General features: G+C 42.2%; 1 protein-coding gene across 4 annotated transcripts in view; it reads left to right on the forward strand.

Moving 5' to 3' along the window:
- Positions 1–18,737, forward strand: part of NFATC1 (nuclear factor of activated T cells 1) — a 117,443-nt gene that overhangs the window by 48,236 nt on the left and 50,470 nt on the right. For all 4 annotated transcript variants that reach the window (XM_026079785.1, XM_026079787.1, XM_026079786.1 and 1 more), the window contains exons 6-8: positions 1,436–1,576; positions 16,556–16,611; positions 18,394–18,526. In XM_026079785.1, the coding sequence (XP_025935570.1) occupies positions 1,436–1,576; positions 16,556–16,611; positions 18,394–18,526 (330 nt within the window). The remainder of the gene's footprint in view (positions 1–1,435; positions 1,577–16,555; positions 16,612–18,393; positions 18,527–18,737) is intronic.

Here is an 18,737-nt window from a genome sequence, read left to right on the forward strand (position 1 = left end):
AGGCTTCAGGAAGGACCATCCTTGAATTCCTCTCACAAAAGCAGTGGTATCTGTGACAGACTTTCAGACCAGAAACAATGCTCCATCCTTTAATTTAAAATAGCATTGCTGCCTCTCTAGCAGTCTAAGTCTCTAAGAGAGGCAAAGTTTGTAGAAAAGAGTAGTGCAGCTAGTCCAATAGTTATAACCTCCCTCCTTTGGTCATTCATTTAAACAAACAAATGAACACTGGTGGTGGGAAGGGAGTAGCTTTAAGATAAGGCTATGCTATTAATGAAGAACAGCAGAGCCTCCTTGCCTTTAACAGCTAGACTGGCATAAAGCCATGTCTTCTGTCCAGGGTATGTAAGAGAGAATTTTTTTTTTTCTTTTTCAAGCTCAATTGTCATCCCAGGACAAGTTCTAGGCTAATGTGTAAAGCAAAAATGCGAGGAGTCATGGTTTCATCTTGCTCCTGTTAAAGTTGATGAGAATTTTGTTTGTCCTATGTAGCAGGATAAGGCCACAAGCTGAGTACATCCTGAACTGGTCTTCTGTGCAACCATGCCAAGTTCAGGAAGCCACTAAATATGAAGCTGCTTGTATTTGCATCAGTGAGTTGCAGTTTTGAGGACTGTGTAATGAGCAAAAGTGTGATGTGCACCTCCTCAAAGGAGCGGAAAACAGAAGAAAAAAATAGGCACAAGTGTTATTTCCAGTGCAGAATGTGGAATAAGCTGGTGCCAAAAACTTCATGCATCTCTTAGTGCATGTGACAGCAGGAGGAACCATGTAATCTGGATAAAATGTCACATCATCCTTTGAAGCATAGGCATGCAAACTCAATATCGCAGTTGAGAGTGATAAAATATGTGCCATGAGAATACAGGATTCTGTCTGCCTGATCCATATGCGTTTTGGCACTCAGGTGCTGGTGGAAATATGCTGTCTAAACTGTGAACTTCTGCTGGATTGTGAGGCTCGTGGCTGCTACTGAAAGGCAATTAGCAGAATTGAAACCCTGAATATAGTGACTAGAACATGTTTTGGACATGGATGGTCTTGTTCTCATGTGTGCCTTGTAAACACAGGACATATATAGGATAGGTTAAGCAATCTTTTGTTTTTTTACAGGAATTACTTTAAAATTATTAAATAAAATAGTTTTTGAAGTAGTATAGATCAAGATGACTTTTAAAATTAAATAGCTTGTTCTTTCTGTGATCCTTTTTGATCTGTAATGCCATATTTAATAATAGTATTGTTTACTATCAAGGCACTTTACCAACCGTATTTCCCGCAGACCTTCTGACCTTTCTTTGTTTCTGTATCAAACTCAGCTTAATTTATGAAGGTAAACATTAAGCTACTTACTAATGCAGTATTTACTTTTGTGTGTGTGTGTTTGTGGTTGCTTTTTTTTTCTTTTTTCTTTTTTCTTTTTATAACTCTCCAGCTCAGAGATCTGCCCAGGAACTGCCTCTGGTGGAGAAGCAAAGTATTGAGAGTTTTCCTGTTATTGGAGGGAAAAAAATGATACTGACTGGCCATAACTTCCTGCAAGACTCCAAAGTCATCTTTGTGGAGAAAGCACCAGGTATTTCCTTTCGATCTAGACTCATGTCTGCTTTTTTCTCCCTGTTTGAAAATCTTAAAAAAAGACAGATCATTTGCCAAATGATGATAGCATAAACACTGTAATCACATTTCTTCTGCATGTAATAATAATATGTTTTCCATGTCACTGGGCAAAGCTGTGAAAGTGATCTGAGCCATGCTTAGTGCTGAAGTTTCACGTAATAGCCGTTGTGGTTACAGGTAGACAATGGTGACATTGAAAGTCAAAGTTTGGTGTTTGTTTTTGTAGTAAACCACAGTAGAACCTGCTAGGATTTTTTTTTTATTATTGTACCAGAGAAAAATGTGCTAAGCCTCTCCTAGCATTTCCGTGTAAAAGCTACAGCATGATGCAGCTTGTTAAACCTTTTTAGAATTTGGGGAAGAGGAAGCCATATTGGTGATACTGTGCGTGTGCACCTTTTTTTGTGGTTAATTTTTGGATGGCAATAGAGCCTTTTGAAGTCATATAGCAAATACAAACCCTTGAGGAGCTTTGACAATTTACAAGCCATTTATTAAAGAGGACTTGCAGCGTGGACTCATTCATTCAAAGACAATGTTTCAGCTTTACGTTGAGGATTCAGGGGGGACTGTTGCCTCCTCCTGTTTCCACAGTCCCTCCTCTCTGGGCTTTATTCATGCAATTGGTGATGGGACTGCTATTTTGAGGGAAGGGTCTCCAGCCGAGGCTAAAGCCAGCGTAAGTTGCAGGCTGCCGTTCTGCAGCATCAGGCATGATCTCAGATTTCGTCAGAAGACAGCGGCAGGAGTTGTGGGTCACATGGCAACAGTGCCTAACGTTACGGAAAAGACGGTGGGAGCGAAGCTGTGAGTCAAAGTCAGGCTTGAAATGAGATAGTTAAGGATAGTTTTGAGTCTTGTTTTGGAAAGGGTTTCTGTGGCGCTGGCACAAGCCGCGGATTCCTCAGCTGCCGGATGAAACCCCCCTGAACTTTAAACCATCTCCTGCACTCCTCCGGCACACCACGTCTCCCAGCCGCGCCAGCGCAGGCTCCGGCACTATGTCCACTTAACCCTCAACTTTCGTGAAGTTCCCATGCTGTTCCCCTGCTAGCGGTACAGTAAGTCGGGGTCATGGGGAAGGAATGTCATGGCGAGCAGGGGAATTGCTGTATGCAAAGAAATCAAAATAGATGTGAGTCTACCTCAGGGAGGGCCTTTTCAGTTCTTAATGGGCTTAAAGGAAGAGCGAAAGACTTCACTGAAATTTCACAGTAGGGTCCTGGTTTGGTGTAGTTCAAGCAATCAAAAGTATATGTCAGTCAGAGGCAACGTCCCGGCTCTGCAGCCAGAGTTCCTTTGGCCTCCAAGCACTGCTCTGCACTCAGCAGGGCTTTACTGATATTCCCCTGGTGAGGAAACGTGATCCACATGAAGTCACAGCTGTGAAAAAACGAGAATATCCTTTTTGTACCTTAAGAAAGTTTAAAAAAAAAAGAGAAAGGAAAAAAAAGGGTATTTCAACTTAAAGAGACTGAATGCTGCTCTTTGAATGGGCTTAGGAGAGGGAAGAATGCTGGTGTCTACTTTATAGTTAAACTTCCTTCCATATACAGAAATGGGTTAGTGTGACATTTCAAGAGCRAAATCCCAGATTTGCCTCATTACAGGAAGGAAGCCATGTTAACGGCTGCTCTCTTTCATGCTTATTTTCTCTCTTCTTTTATTGAGCTGGAAAAATTTTGAAATATCATGTCCCAAAGGATTGTGACTGTGAAGCTATTCACTTGCAGCAGGTAGCACAGTCTGGATATGAACACTATCTCCCTTAGCATTAAATACACAAAAAGCAAAATGTTCACTCTATAGCCTTAAATTGCAAAAAAGCAAAATGAGGCCAGCCCTGCACTTCTTAACCAGGTAGATACCTCCCTTGAACAAAAGGAGTTTGAGACTGCACGAAGGCAGCAGATAGATAAATATCTTATATATATGACAAATATTTTATATATGTGACATTTTTTAAAAGTTGTGAGAAATCAAAGAGCGTATGGCTGGGCACTGGGCATGCTGGGGAAATAAAGGATGTTTTACTTGATCTGCTCTCAAGGATGTAAATGATCAATAGGATCTGGAAACCCATGGTGTGAAGTCCTTGGGTGTGTAAGTTGGCAGGATGGCCTGGTGCAGGAGTGTCTCTTCTCCATAAGAAAGTCACCTGAGATCCCTCTCCACCCTTGCCTGACCCCCAGGGATGAGGTGGGGAAACGCTGTGGGAGTCAGTCAGTAAGCTGGTATCATTGAAAAGTAATCAACAGCTTTTAGGAAGTCCATATTAAAAGGTCAGAGCTGAAACTGTTACCACCCAACATTAGTAGTATCATGGTAGGTTTGTTGTAATTGCAGGATGGTACTGCCTCATGCAAGTACACTGCAGGCATTGAGCTTTTAAGGTTGAAAGAGCTCAGCATCACAAGGAATTGCTCAGCCCAAAGGAGTCTCCCAGCTTCCCCACTGCTGATTCATATGGCGAATGTGTCACTAGGAACAGCCTACAAAAAGCAATTTTGTGGACTCATCCGGACTGAGCGCTTTCTGGGGATCCTGTGATGAGTTGTGTGCTGCGTTGCCTAATACAGCTTGACACATTTAAAACAGACAGGCAGGCTGCATCATTGTCTTAGTGGCAATTTTTGGGCAGAGTCACCTTATTTAATATTGAATGAAAAGCAAAGCATACCAACCTTCACTTTTGAAAATCAGCCAGCAGTGTTTCTTTCCCTTTAAGCTCTTACATGACTATGAAAGTAGGTCAAGAGAGGGAACACCAGCATAGTTTTGCTTTCTCTTAGAAAGCTGGTTATGAACTTCGGTGATTAGCTGGAGACATTCATTATTTTTGCTGCTGCTGTTGCTTTTGTTTTTGAATTCTAAATGTTAATCATGTTCCTAGTGGGCAGCAGCTTTATTCAGCTATTAGAAAGTAATAGATCACAGGAATAATTGCAGTCCGATAAGGACTGCATCTCTTGTATATAATTTAAATATTAGATTATGTGAGCTCATTTCTTTCATCCTCACTTGGGCAAAATCCCCAGGCCAGGAGGTAGTCTGTGCGAGCTGGTCTAATTCATGCTAGTCTGCATAGTTGGTTAACGCAGTGTTTGGGAACACTTTTTGTCTGTTTGTTTGGGTTTCTGTCTGAATAATTTCTTTAAGTCCGCTGAGTGTTTTTCCAAGCGCAAGTCCCAGGTTCCGCGTCTTCAGGGCTAGCCCTCAGCTGTCCCGGGAGGAATGGCATTATCCTGGCCTCCTGCGTGGGGAGTCTGTCTTAACAATGACTCATACAAGAGGGAATCCCTGAAGAATGATCAAATCAATCCTCGAGCTGGCGAAGCAGCGCTGCACTTTCGGCTTAACCCCTTGTTGACTTCTTTTCAGCCGCAAGGCAGATGGAACGGAGCAAAACGTGCTTACCGGCACTGCAGTACTGCGTCTCTCGCAGGGACAAAATTAGGCAACCAAAAGACCAAGATGTACAGAAAGGCCCGTGAAAGGAGTGCCAGGGAGACCTTGTTTGAGAAGTACGATCCTTTATGGTATGGTGCCACTCTAAGATGGAAAGCACCCTTTTGGATAAATAATGAGCTGTTCCAGAAGCAGACTAAAATTTGCTCAAGCCTTTTATAGTACCATAAAAAAGTTTCACATGTTGAAACAAGTCCTTATTTTAAGGTATTCTGGTCAATGTTTTATTGCTTACACATCAGACCATATTTTCCAGTGATGAAAGACAGCATAAAACGACCATCCAAGAAACTTAGTGGTAGTAAAAATGTGAACACCAAATGTGCTTTGAGAGATTCACTCTTTTAAGTTCAGGATTTCTGTAGACTGAAGAGTCCCACAATGCTTTGCCCCTTCAAATTACTCTGATTTTTTTTTCTTTCCTTTTTTCAGTTTCTGTCTCTCTGTGTAGTCAAGGATTTGTCTTCCTGAGTTTCAGAAGTGGCCTGTGAGTCTGCGTGTCACAGTTGTTGGGTGCTAGCTGCAAGACACCCAATAAAAAGCTGATTTTCATCAGAAGCATTAGTACTTTCAAAAAATATGTGTTTGCAACGTGCAGCAAGGAACTTTGATGTCTCTCTGCTGGAGAGTAGAGAGAGACTGCTCTGCTCTGCTCTGCTCTGCTGTCTTCACTGTGGAGGCTAGGTGTACACTTTGGTTACAAAAGTGGATGGAATGAAGTTGATGTTTGTTAGCTATGGAAGGTTAGGAAGCAATAAAATATTTTTTGTCTAACATGCTGATCTAAAAGAGTACAGATCTTGATCTAGAATTGCAATAAGTAACACTGACTTATATACTTTTTTTTGAACTTTTTATTTAGTTTCTAGGTGGTAAATGTATCAGGCAACAAAAATCATTAAGGACAGTTTGAAAAAAATGCAATAATCTTTTGAAAGTATGTTTAAAGAGTATATATCTGGCGATTACCTTTTTTGTAACAACTGCTGCAAACATCATACATTTGTTTTCAGAGCTGTATTTTGGATGATAACATGAGTTGCTGAGCACAAAGCAACACAAAAGCCAAACAGAAGTGAGCAGACTGCTGGTTCCTAGTATATCAGATTAGAACTGGTGATCTATAAAGCTAAGCAAAATGGAAAAATCCTAGTGCACAAAATCTTTCTTGTAACTGACAAATGAAAAGTCACTGATTAGACACAAAGCTGCTCTCCCAAACACCAAAGCACAGCAAAGTCATGGGTATATCTTTCTGGCATGCTCTAGGACACTATAGAGTTGCCCAAGGTATTCTAAGCATTAGAAAGAGCCTAGCACTAAGATTTGAAGGGGTTAATTTATCCAGATCCTCACTTAGCCCAGACATTGCTCCTTGCTCCTGCAGCTAGAATGCTTTTGGCACCAGAGCTGGCTCAAGTATTTCTAGACTTCACTGGTTTGGCCAGGTGTAGACATACCTAAGAGACCAGGTTAAACTGATGAAAATGTTCCTTGTTAGTAAGTTGTGGTCTATGGGAAGAAATGGGTATCTGGTATATTACTATTAAGTATTATTCATTTGAGCTTCCACTAGCTAACTTAGAGGTCCACACCAACTTACTTGATTTTGTGCTTAGTGACAGGGCTTAGTGACCGCAGGGCAAACATTTTAAAGAGCAAAAAAGGTAAAAATGTAACACCTGAGCTCACTACAGAATTAATTTCTGAAGCAACACTAAATTTGAAATTCTGGATCTTTGTTGTTAATTTTGAGGGCCATTTTTTCATGGTCAAAAGACATGCACTTGAAATTCGTTGTGACAAGTGTGCCTCTCTGAAAATGCATCACTCTCTTGGATAGATGTTAATAGAGTTCACAATCTGTAATGCTGTATTTCTGAATAACTCCTGGTTTATGGACTTAATGGGTTTGAACATGCTGTTCCTAGCACCCACATACTCTGTAACCTAATTGCATAATATCCCCAGCTATTGCACCTAAAGCCTTTGAACCTTAAGCTGCCAAAAGATAGAGTAGTAACCAGTGCCTAAACAGCATTTCATCCAGTGATTTCCTCCTCTTTTTGTTTGTCAAGTATTCTCAAAGAATTAAAGAGTTTTTCAGATTTAGTTATTGTTTCACTGTTAATTCCATTGTTTTTATTTTGTTAAATGGATTTACTCTATCACAACTATTCCTCTTCCTTGGCTGAACACGCTTGTGATGTTAGAACGTAAAGACGCTGGCATGACATGGTAATAGTTATGCTAGAGCAGGTGAAAGATAGTTAGGCAAAATCACCAAATTTTTGGTGCATATGCTGAAGAAAATCATGCTTTTTCTGTAGGTACTTCAAATAGGAAAACTTACTTTACCTGCCATTGACAGTGTTGTAAAACTTGGCCAGCTGAACGTTTGCATAAAGTAACTGCAAGATGGGAAAGAATGAAGCCGGATGAATTTAGGTGCCCACTCAAGCATTTCACAGGGTTTTTGTTCCTCTCAAATTTCACCACTTCTGGCAAAGAGTAGAGTCAATTGGTTGCTGCTTTAGGGTAAAGATGTCAGTCTGAAGTCTTGAAGCCCTGTCGAGAAATTCAGTTCTGTTTCCTATACATCGTGTGAGCAAAAATTACCTTTTTATACAGTAGATACTCAAGTGCAGTATTTTAATGTAAGGAGAACTTGCAAGAAGTTGTGGAAAATGTTGTGTCTCTGAGACATTTGAGTGGCATTTGGATGGAGCRGACACATTGGGGACGCATGTGGGCTTTTTGGTTTGACTCAGCTGCACTTTGGAGCCCTAGGTTTGGAGTCTGTTTTGAYGTGATGTGATGTGATGTGATGTGGAGACTGGTGACCTGAGTCTTGGCAGAGCTCCATTTGGTAAAAGATCTTACATTCTCGGAGATCTTTCCATTGCTCTTTCCATTGCCAGTAGCAGTCACAGTTTGGGGGGCAACTGGCCAAAAAAGGGTCATGTTTCACACTGGTAATCATACTGTAGCTCACATAATAAATAAGCAAGTGGCAAAATTCCCCTTCTCCCTCTCATCAGATGGACAGATACTACATAATTTTGTCTTTATCTGTCTATTTATCTAAGTTCAGGACACACATTCCAGTTGGCAGTGAGAGGTTATACACTGACTCATGCGCAGTGAGGTTAAAAATTCTGGAAACTAGATAAACTGGAAACTTCAAAGGCATACAAGTTGGGAGCAGAGAGTTCATGCGAAAGTCACTTGTACCTATTTCCTATAGATAGATGTATTGATAGCTGAAGGGGTTTCTGGCCATTGCCCAGAAATAGATATCCTCGGGCAAATAGTATCATCAAGTGATGGAATCATTTGATGGTGGAAGCCTTTCACACGCATGCAGTAGCAATGATACAGCTTGTAGGAAATGTCAGCACGTTTCAGATTTTCCTGGCTGTTTAGTACAGGGAGTGGCGAAGTCAGAGCGGGACAGCAGCCATACACATGAGATGGTATCAGCAGCAGCAAGCCTCGTCCTGGGTGCTGCTCTCACAGTTAAGAATGATATCAATCAATCACAGGTACTTACTGTGGACAGAGAAAGCAGAGAAAGACAGAGAGAAATGTGAAGTGTCTAGTTAAATTACTTATTTATTTGAGTAATCCTGTAAATTTTTAATTATTTCAGAAACTGTGACTGAATGCTTGAAGTTTCTTTCGTGTCTTTTCCACACTAAGTGGCTTCAAGCAGCTGTATCTGTGCAATCAAGGCTTTGTCTCTTAACTTTATAAGTAGCATAAGATTTCAGATAGTTGTTATTGTTACCATTCCAGTAGGACCCACTGCCCAAACACACAGGAATTCATAGCCCTTACCAAAAAAGCTTAGAGTCTTATGAAGCCACTAACATGTAAAGCCATTAGAGGAAATGCAGCACCTCCAAAGTAGATAGTTTTTGCAGGGATTGTACACATCTTTTGCAAGAACACCGTTCATTCTCTCCTGCTACTTCCCTTGACTGGTCATTAAGAGTTGGTTCATGTCTCGGGTAGACAACACAGTAAATGTGGGGAGAGTTGAAGGAAAAGTAGCATGTCCTCTTTAGGCCTGTTGAAGGAGTAAGATGGCACCTTCAGGAGCGTTGTGGAAGAAAGTACAGTGACGTTTAAGAGAGGAAGAGAGAGATAAGGCATTTCCAAAGTGTGCTTTGTTGTGAGGAAGCTGATGTCAAGGCAGATAATCAGCGAAGAGGAGGAGGGACCTTTAAGATTGAGCCTGACCTTGCAGGGGAAGGGAAATGAGTGGGAGGGACACGAGGGGACAGTGAGTTGGAAAAAATCAAAATGCTATGCAAAAGCTTACTCTTCAGACTCTACTGAAAAGTCATGATGGGGTAGCCAAGATGATATGTTTCTGGAAGGTGAGAAATTGTGGCCATGTAGATAAAATGAAGAGTTCATCTCTTGAAAATAGTTAAAAGCAAGAACTGAAAACATTTTAATCAAACTTAGCTATAAGACAAGGAGAAAAAAAAAGAGAGGAAGACAACTTTGTATGTTTCAGGCCTGAGAGTTATGGGGCAGGTGGTGGTGGTGGCATCAAATACAGAAGAAGTAGAGGAAAAGAATTGTTCCTGAAAGGAGAACTTGGAATTTGGTTTAAACTGGATATGAGGTTTGTTACTCTGATAGTACGAGAGAAATGTGAGACTGAAGATTAGACCGAAGAAAATGGATTGGGATTATTCTGCTCAGCTTCAGCTACGAAGACAAAAATTCAGCCTACTACTACTAGAGGTTCCCAGAGGAAAATAAAATTGTGAAGACAAGGAAATCATGCGTATGTAACTGAAGACAGAATGAAGTCTTGTCATTACTGCTGATGGGTGGCTGTGCTGGTGTGCTCAATTTGACCTGCCTACTCTAGAGAGCTTTTTCAGGGATGTTAAGCTGCAGTTTTCCTTCTAAGTTAATGTCTTAGACCTGGAATTACTGAGAGCTATTAAATAAAACCCTAAGACCAATGGTAATTTGAATAGGGGGAGGTGTCGGAGAGCACCAATTGCATAACCAGCTTCCATTCTGCAGAAAATAGGTCCTGGCAGCTCATTCCAGATTGTTTTGGCTCCCAGTGAGCCCTGATCCATCAGTTTTCAGCACAGTGCCTCCTTTTAATTACCTGGGCCAAAATTACAATTAATTTGAAAACACTTACTTACAAAGTCAGTTGGATGTACTTTGGTAAAATCAGCTAAAAAGKCTCACAGTTTAGGCAAAACGAGTCCCTCAGCTATTGGGCTGCCCAGCTGAGCAATCAGAAGGGAAGTTGCATTTCTGGCACAGATGCCTGTGTACTGTAAGGTACTGTTCTTACTGGATTTTTATCACCTGGTTCCTGCATGACTTTTTTCTTATTGTTAATTTAAGCTTAAAAAGCAAAAAAAAAAAAGGGTAACTCGAGAGCAAAAATTTCCCGCCACATACATGACAGACGCACACGTAAATATACATAATATTCAGCTTATGACTACAAAAATGTACAGCAGAACAAACGTGCACAAAGTCCATATGCTGCAAAAGTGCCTATGAGGACAGGCAAACAAATATAGCAGCTTTGTTGTGGCAATAAGAATAGGCCAGTTACACATGAACCCTGATGCACATGGACTGATGCATGCCAGAAGACCCGCCAGTGACAGGGAACCAAACTGCGGCGGGGGAATCTCTCTGTAGCAAGACAGTAGGCTGTGAGGAGGACAGGGAAGAATAGCTTTTTTTTTTTTTTTTTTTTTTCTGGCAAGGAAGAGGGAAATAAAGTAGGGGGGAAAAAAACAGTGACCGCACGATCCTGTAACAAAAGAAGCGGAAGAGCAAAGGGGAAATCAGGGTAGCTGGGGAGGGGGTGAGCTGGGTCGAGGTGGTGCGGGAAGCGAAGCGAGGGGAAGGGGCTGAGGCACCGGTGGTGGGCAGGTGTGGGCTGGCAGAGCGAAGCAGCGCCAGCCGAGGAGGTCACCCACAGCAGCTCCCTTCACGTTTCTAAATGGTTCCTTGCTCTCTTCCTTTCCCATCTTCCCTGTGCATCCCATGCCAGGCTGCTTAGCTGCTCTCGCTAATGCTTATAATCTGTCCCTCGTAAATGTCTTTTAAAATGTACTCCGATACACAGTGTGTAAACACTGGGCTTGACTCCACCCACGGATAATTGGGTTTGCTGGTATCCAGTTAGGAAAATGTTCTTCACAACGAGGCGCCTGCATTATGTAATAGATCAGGCTGGAAAAGCATCCTGGCTCCCCTTGTATTATCCTCAAATCCTAGAGGCTGCCGCCTCTAGAGAGAAATGTGGCAATAATATACTCATGCATATGTGCGTTACCCAGTAGATGAGGGAGCATGAGCGGGTCTCGCTGAGCAGGGGCTTGGGGGAGCACTCTGCTCCAAGCGCCCGACCCACCTCTTCTCCTCTGCAGTTCCCAGCCCAAGCACGGATCTGGCCTAACCTGCCTTGCACATGAAAACTGATAGTATCTCAGCACAAAATTGAATGGCTTTACATCTGAATGACAGGACTTTGTCGTAGTGTTCATTCTCTTCTCTCATTAAAAAACCTATCCCTTACTTCCGGACATATTCACAGATCTATCATCTCGGTGCCATGAGTGTACTTCCCAGGGAAAAAGGGGTTGGCATGCAAACTGCAAACTTGCAAATCCTTCAGTACTAAAGGATTTGCATATACATTAACAGAGCAAATAGGAGGGTAGGCAGCCGTTGTGGAGCACCTTAAAATTACGCTGTATAACCATTCTGCATTGCATTTGTGTCCTACCTGTTGCAGACATGTTAAAGTAATCAGGGATGTATAGGCATGATTGTTTAGGGCAATCTCACAACGCATTAATCAAATACTGCATTCTTTTGGGGGGATAGGATTAGTTTCATTGTCTTGCAAATATATCACAATGGAAATGCACATTTACAGTCAAGGCAGTGCAGTCAAACTGTTGAGCCTCAGGCCAGAAGAGTATAAAATGCACACTATGTATAGGCAGGGAAATCCTAGATAATATCTATTCTTCTCGTATCTCAAGTGAACACGGGACTACTAAAGAATATAGACTGTTTTAACCTACTGTAGTAAAGTGAGATCACTTAAATATATCTAAACTCTCCTATTATGCCCATTTCGTAGAGGCAAGGTTTAAGTGATTGCCAGATGCTTGCGTTATACTCTCCCTAGTTTCCAGTTTGGGGTGTTTTTTTGGTAACTTATATTCTTTTTGCCTGTTGTCATCCATCAATCTACCATGAAATTTAAAGTGGTGGTTTGACTGTTCCGAGCTCCCAAGGGGCTAAATGTAGATCTGGAAACCTTGGATGACTCTTCTTGATGGGCAATGAGGAGACGTAGAAGACAGTAGAAAACTTATTTGGAAAGTCTTTACAGCTCTTTGACTGTGTTACACTTCTATGAAAAAACATACGTATTTTGTGGTTTGTTAGGCTTTATGTGTGAATAACTGATGCTGTTAGATTTACACAACTACTTTTTAGTGCTGCTTCTGTGTTAAAACAGGCCTCTACAGTGCCTTTTTATGTGGAAATCTTTTAGATGGGTGTGGTGGGGAAGCCGTTTCTGTGACTCATGCTGCAGGGATTTCCCTAATGAATTAGAATATTTTTACTTCTGGACTTCTGCACAGTTTCCTTTAGCACTGGAATGAGCAGTTGATAAGAGCAAACTACAAAGGCCCATTCACCGTTAAGCTGCTCCGTTTCAAAACTGACTGTTTATATTTTGAGACGCTGAAAATCCACCCCGAGCAACGTGGTAGGTTTGTGGTATTTTCCTCAGTAGTCAGTCCAGGTGCTCTAAGTGTCACTGAGAAAAAAAGCTGAAGCGGATTGTGAGGAAGCGCACCCAAAATGCTATAAATAACAGCATGTCGCAGTGATCAATCTTGAAATGTCAGAAGTCCTGACAAAGTGTGGTGCCTTCAGCTGAAGCGGGTGCTGATGGCCACCTGTCAGGGAAGCCGTGCGCCGCCCCGAGCCCGGGGCCGGCTGTCATGGCTGGAGAGCCCCCGGGAAACGGGGGGTCTCTCCCTTGCCGAGCACAGCCGCTTGCAAAGAGCAATGATCCAAAGCTCCTTCGAGCCTGTGGCGCGAATCCCCGGGTGAAATCTTGGCTTGGGAAAGCCAACTCCTGTCGGCATTGATGGAGCGGGGATTGCAGCACAGTAATTTGGGAGGGCTTTCCCCCACCAGCTGGTCTGTGTGCGGTTGCTTTGGTTTTTTTTCCCTTTTGGTAAAAACAAACAATAAAATACCGGTGTAATGCCTTGACGCAACTTTATAAACTTTATAGAAAGATGTCTTTCTGTTCAAAACATTATAGTATAAATCTTAAATGCCAAAACAAAGCCAGGCATTAAATTTGGGGAAGACGCTTCTTATTACTTTGTAAAAGTAAATAGCAAAATGAAAGGGAATGAAATAAGACCTTTGGAAAACCCTTTTCTCCCTTCTCTCCTTTCCTCCCTCCCTCCTCCTCTCCTTCCTCGCCTGCCTCCCCCCTCCTTCCTCATATAACAACTGCCCATTTGGGTACAGTAATTCCAGAGAGTAAACTTTAACGGGAATGCCTGAAATGTGTCTGCTTCAGCTTTGTGTTATGTCTGTAATTTGAATTATTTGCATTTTGGAAAGGTATAAATTGCTCTGGTGTACTTCTGTTGGCCCCCGGCCAGGAGGGAGTTGCCTTGGGCTCGAAGGCGGCCAGGCGGCTGCAGATGTGGCAGGCGTACAATGGAAACTTTTGTGGTTTATCAGTCCTCCCTCCTCGCGCACACTCTGACAAGAGACGGCATCCCGCCTGCTGGGTAGGATCCCCGGCGTATGTGGCAGCGGGGGCAAAGCCGTCTTCTCCCGCCTAGGCAGATTTGCTCGATGCCTTGAGCTCCTGCAGACTGCTCTGCAGCCATTAGTCCTTTCTCTTTTTTAATTTCAGCTGTACTGTTTAAATCTGCAAAACATGTTTACTGTAAGAGGTTGACGTAGTGGTCTAAGGTTTCCCTGCTGGAGTGGGTCCCAGTCCGTGGGCGTTGAGATTTCCCTCTTGTTTCACCAGACGTAATGTGAGGAATTGTCTTTTTTTTTTTGTCTCTGCTTCATAACGACTTTTCCTCCTTATGTTTTTGTTAAATGAAATGTCACCAGCTCTTAATGAGCTGTCTGTTCCCTCCTTCTCCGCTCTCTTCTGCCCCTCCAGTCGCAGAGCAGCATGGTCTGGACAGTCTCAGGAGAGTTTCTTGGAGCAAGAACCGTATTGTTCTTATTAGCTTCCAAAGACAAACCACGGCTCTGGATTTTTATTTTTGTAATAGTTTAGATTATAGCATTTAAAATATTTCTGAACAAACTCTCTTTGTCATCATAAAAAATTCAAAAGCGCATAAAGGCAGTGCTGCTTGAAGTATTTGAAAGATTAGCTAGAGATGGAGTCATTTTGAATTTTGCTAAAGTATCAGCAGGAAATAAAAAACAGAAATCCGAATCAGATCATTCATCTCACAGAGTAGAAATGAAACATAACAAAAAAACTGAGGTTCTGGTAATCCATTTAACAAAGGCAAATTGAACACGTTAACTACTAGTCTGGACTTCTTTAGATTTAAAAAAAAAAAAAAAAAAAACCTCTTTGCAAAGCAGAAGTTCCTAAGCTGACTATAACTTCGAAAATGTGTGATGTTGTCAGTGGTGTGTTACATTGAGAACTGATTGAATTAATTTGGAAAGGGGGCTGCGAGAGCTTTCTAGGGAAGGGACAGGAGATAAAGGAGGCTGCTCACAGACAACAGATATGTCTTGGCTTGCAGAGTTTTGGTCAGGTTTTTTTTACTGACAGCTTGGGTGAAGCATCAGTTGGATAAATTGTGAAGTGATCTCCAGTCCTCCTGAGAAGTCTGTTTCAATTCTGGCACTCTTAAAAGGCATTGTTAAGGAGACTGGAGCATGGTCTGGCTAATCCTCCTCTTCCCCCACCCAAACGTGGCAGTAGCTATTAAAGGGAATCCTTTTCCAGTGTCACAGTTTAAAATATAGGAAGAAACTAAGGGTGGATCTGCTAGTTGTTTCCTACAGAAAGGCCTGCCAAATTTGCTGTGCTATTTGTGCTGCTGCTTTCACGTTGCGCTTCTTTCCATACGTTAAAAAGAAATGGTTTTAGACTTTAAAACAATCGCCAGTGCTAGTTCCTTAACAACATTCCTTTCACAGTAGGACAGCTGTACACAAAAATATTATTTACAGACATTTGTGATAAATCAGACAGTCCTAAAGCATCACCTCTATCCTGGCCATGAAAGTGAAGAGAGAAGAAAAAGTGCATTCACTCTTTTACCTAGCTGAAAGCTGTTTTTTTAAGGCAGGGCCACGTCTATGTGATGAAGTTCAAAATAGCTAATATTTGCATTTGTATGTCCCGATGCTGCAATAAATATACAAAAGAGATGACATAAAGTCTAATTTTCTCATTAATTCCAGTGACATCTGACAATGGTGGGACTCATTGAGCGACATGCGTCCCTGCTGCTGAACTTAGCAATCTGCTCGTGGCCTTTCATACATGTTTTTGTTTTTCTAGGCCTGCAGAATGGAAACCTTACATTTTGTATTATTTTTCTAATTTCTTTGCTGTTGAGTTTTGAAGCTGCAAGGAAGAAAAAACTATTATTGGCCAATTACTTCAGTATCAGTGAGATGTAGAAAGAAATGAACAGACAAAACTAATTTCTTTAGGTCCCTAGAAAAACTGATAGTTAGGCTTAAATTTATTTTTGCTTGAAAACACAAATCCAGGATGTCAGAAGGACCCAACACACCACTGGAAACAGCTCCAAAAAACTGTAGGTTTGATCGACTGAGTTGAGCTAAACCAATCTTAAAGTGGAGTCATGATCCACAAAAACTATATTTCCCAACATATTGTCTTGCCTTTTGATCCAAGCAGCAAAATTAGGACAAATTAGATTAGGAGTATGTTAAAATGAAATACTGCGTGGCCAAGGAGCTTCCTCAGTACTGCTTTTGTTTTGTTTAATATTACTGTCGAACACTTATATGGCTTAATGAATATGTAGTGATCAAAAGACCTGATAGATACTAGTATTTTTGTCTGAAAATCTGGGAGGTTAAAGCATACAACAGTTGCATATTCTATTCAAATTAGCAGCAGAATAAAATCCCAGTGGCTTTGCCCCATTGCAGTATTATGTGCTCTGGTCTGTGGTTCCTCCCATAAAAAATGTTCAATGAGATCCTGTAGCAGGTTACACAGGTGACTTCCTGGTTGGGCAAAGTTTGGGCAAAGTATTTTGAGAGCTGGTTTTCATATATGCAGTGCCCCTTTCCATCAAAGAGATTTTTTTGACAAAGTTGTTCTTTTGTAGGCTCAGGAGAGAAAAAAGGACAGAACTAGATATCTTTTTCTTTTGTCTTTTAGATGGTCACCATGTGTGGGAAATGGAAGCCAAAACCGACAAAGAAATGTGCAAGCCAGTAAGTCTGCCTTAAATATTTTAACATCAAGATGAAAAATATATATTGCCTTCTCTAGCACTATTTCTAAAGAGGAATTTCCAAGGCTTTGGCACTGTGTCTCCCCTCTGAAACAGAACAAGTACTTAGGCATCCCCTCCTGGATATCTTTCTTTAATGGGAGCACAGGGTAAAAAACCTTCATCGGAATCTATCCCGAAAGGAGGAGAGACCAGTTGGAAAATATTTTTTCATTGTCCAGGATGGGCCAGCCCCATCTGCTCATCTTCTGTCTTGCTGGGTCAGTTCTTCTCTCTGCTCCCAAAGCAATTTCTGATCATTTTCCCTAGCTTTCATGGATCTTCAGCAGAAGAAATGTGAGTCTCCTCACAGTTAGAGAAGTGTGACTCACTCACCATGACTATAGGTGGGAAATACGGCAACTATTCTAGCTCTGCAGCAATATGCAGCAGTTTGTTAGCTGTGATTCTGCTGGAGACATGCAGGCAAACAATTTAAAGACCTCAGTTGAAAGCAGGCCAAATGTTGAGCTTAACATTCCCTTTTACTCTTTCAAAAAGTGCCAGGGGAGGTTTTGATGGTCACAACAGATTTTACTGCTCACTTGTGTAAGCTGGCAGCCAAGTCTTTCCTTAGCCCCGTGCTGGAGCATTTGTTTTCTAACAGTGAAAGATCATCTCCACAATCTCCAGTGCTCCTTCCAGTGGTACTAGATCTTCTTGTGAGATCTCCCTTCCACAGAAATTAGCCTGCTTAAAACTTCCTGAATCATTTTGCAAAAAAAGACATTTCATTGTGGAAAATGGAAATATTTGAATAATCATATTCCTGTCCTAATTCGCCTTGCAAAGGAAGTTATGTTAGGGCAAGGTATATTGGAGATGACCTGCCAACTGAGCGGTTGTGCTTTCTACTGCCAAGTTGGAGCCCACGATTTGATTGTGGTCCCTGATTCTTGTCTGAAGTGAGAGAGAGGGGCTCTGTCCGTACACAGTGTCATATTTGCTATCCAAAGGGAAGATTTGAAGGCTAGTGATTTGGTAAAGACCTGAGCCATGCCAAAATCTCATGGCCCCACTTCTGATATCCTTCCCCCAGGACCTGTTTTATTCCCCCCAGTTTGAGCTCCTCAATCCCAGGTTCGGGGTCCTCCAGAGCCCCGCTCCACACAGCCCGTGTGCTGCTGCGTCTCTTGCAGTCCCACCTCGCCTTTCCTCTCCCAGGAGTGTGCCACTCACCAGCTGTGTGGACAGATGGCCCAGGCCACCTTCTGTATGTTTGTCTTTATACGGCACGGGCATCCTTTTGGGAAGCTAGCAGGCCTGTGCCTCAGCCGCTTTGATATCTCTCCATAGAAGTGAGCTTAACCACGCTAGCGGGTGAGGCAGAAGAGAGACTCAGGGCTTATCAAAATTGGTGTGTTGTTAAAGGTGCAGCCTTCCCTGGTGCTCCATGTGGCCCATCTTCAAGGCCCAGCCCTTAGCAGCCCCACACCCCCCATTTATAAAGCCAGGGGGCCCATCCTGCTTGCAAGCAGGTCGTTCCTTTGCCAAAAAGGCTCAAACCTGGAATAAGCTGATGGGATTGCCTGCCATGAGGGCACCCGGGGCAGCAGGAGGTAGTTATTGCAACTCACTGGTTGCCCGTGAAGGCCAGCCCACCGTTCCTCATGTAGAAACAATGTTCTTCCTTGGGGACATCCCTCATAGGGTTAATGTGTGCATGTTATTGTGCAGATTGACTGCCTTAGTCATGCCCTGACTTTCTGATTTGTTTTTGTAGAATTCGTTGGTGGTTGAGATACCACCTTTCCGCAATCAGAGAATTACCAGTCCTGTTCAGGTCAACTTCTATGTCTGCAACGGAAAGAGAAAGAGAAGCCAGTACCAGCTTTTCACCTATCTTCCTGCTAATGGTAACAAAATACTTTCCTTATCTCTGATAGTAAAAACGAGAGAGAATGATGATTGCTTAGAAAGATGTATGATAATTCTTTAGTGACCTTAGTAATTTGGAGGCATACCTGGTGCTGTAAAATGAGAGTGAGAAACAAAACACAAGGGCTGCCTTCATCCGTGTTGCCCACAGAAGAGGCCTTCTCTATAAATTACTTTCTTTTTTTACTG

Source organism: Apteryx rowi, unplaced genomic scaffold (genome assembly GCF_003343035.1).
Source record: "Apteryx rowi isolate R43461 unplaced genomic scaffold, aptRow1 scaffold_50, whole genome shotgun sequence".
NCBI classification, from domain to species: domain Eukaryota; kingdom Metazoa; phylum Chordata; class Aves; order Apterygiformes; family Apterygidae; genus Apteryx; species Apteryx rowi.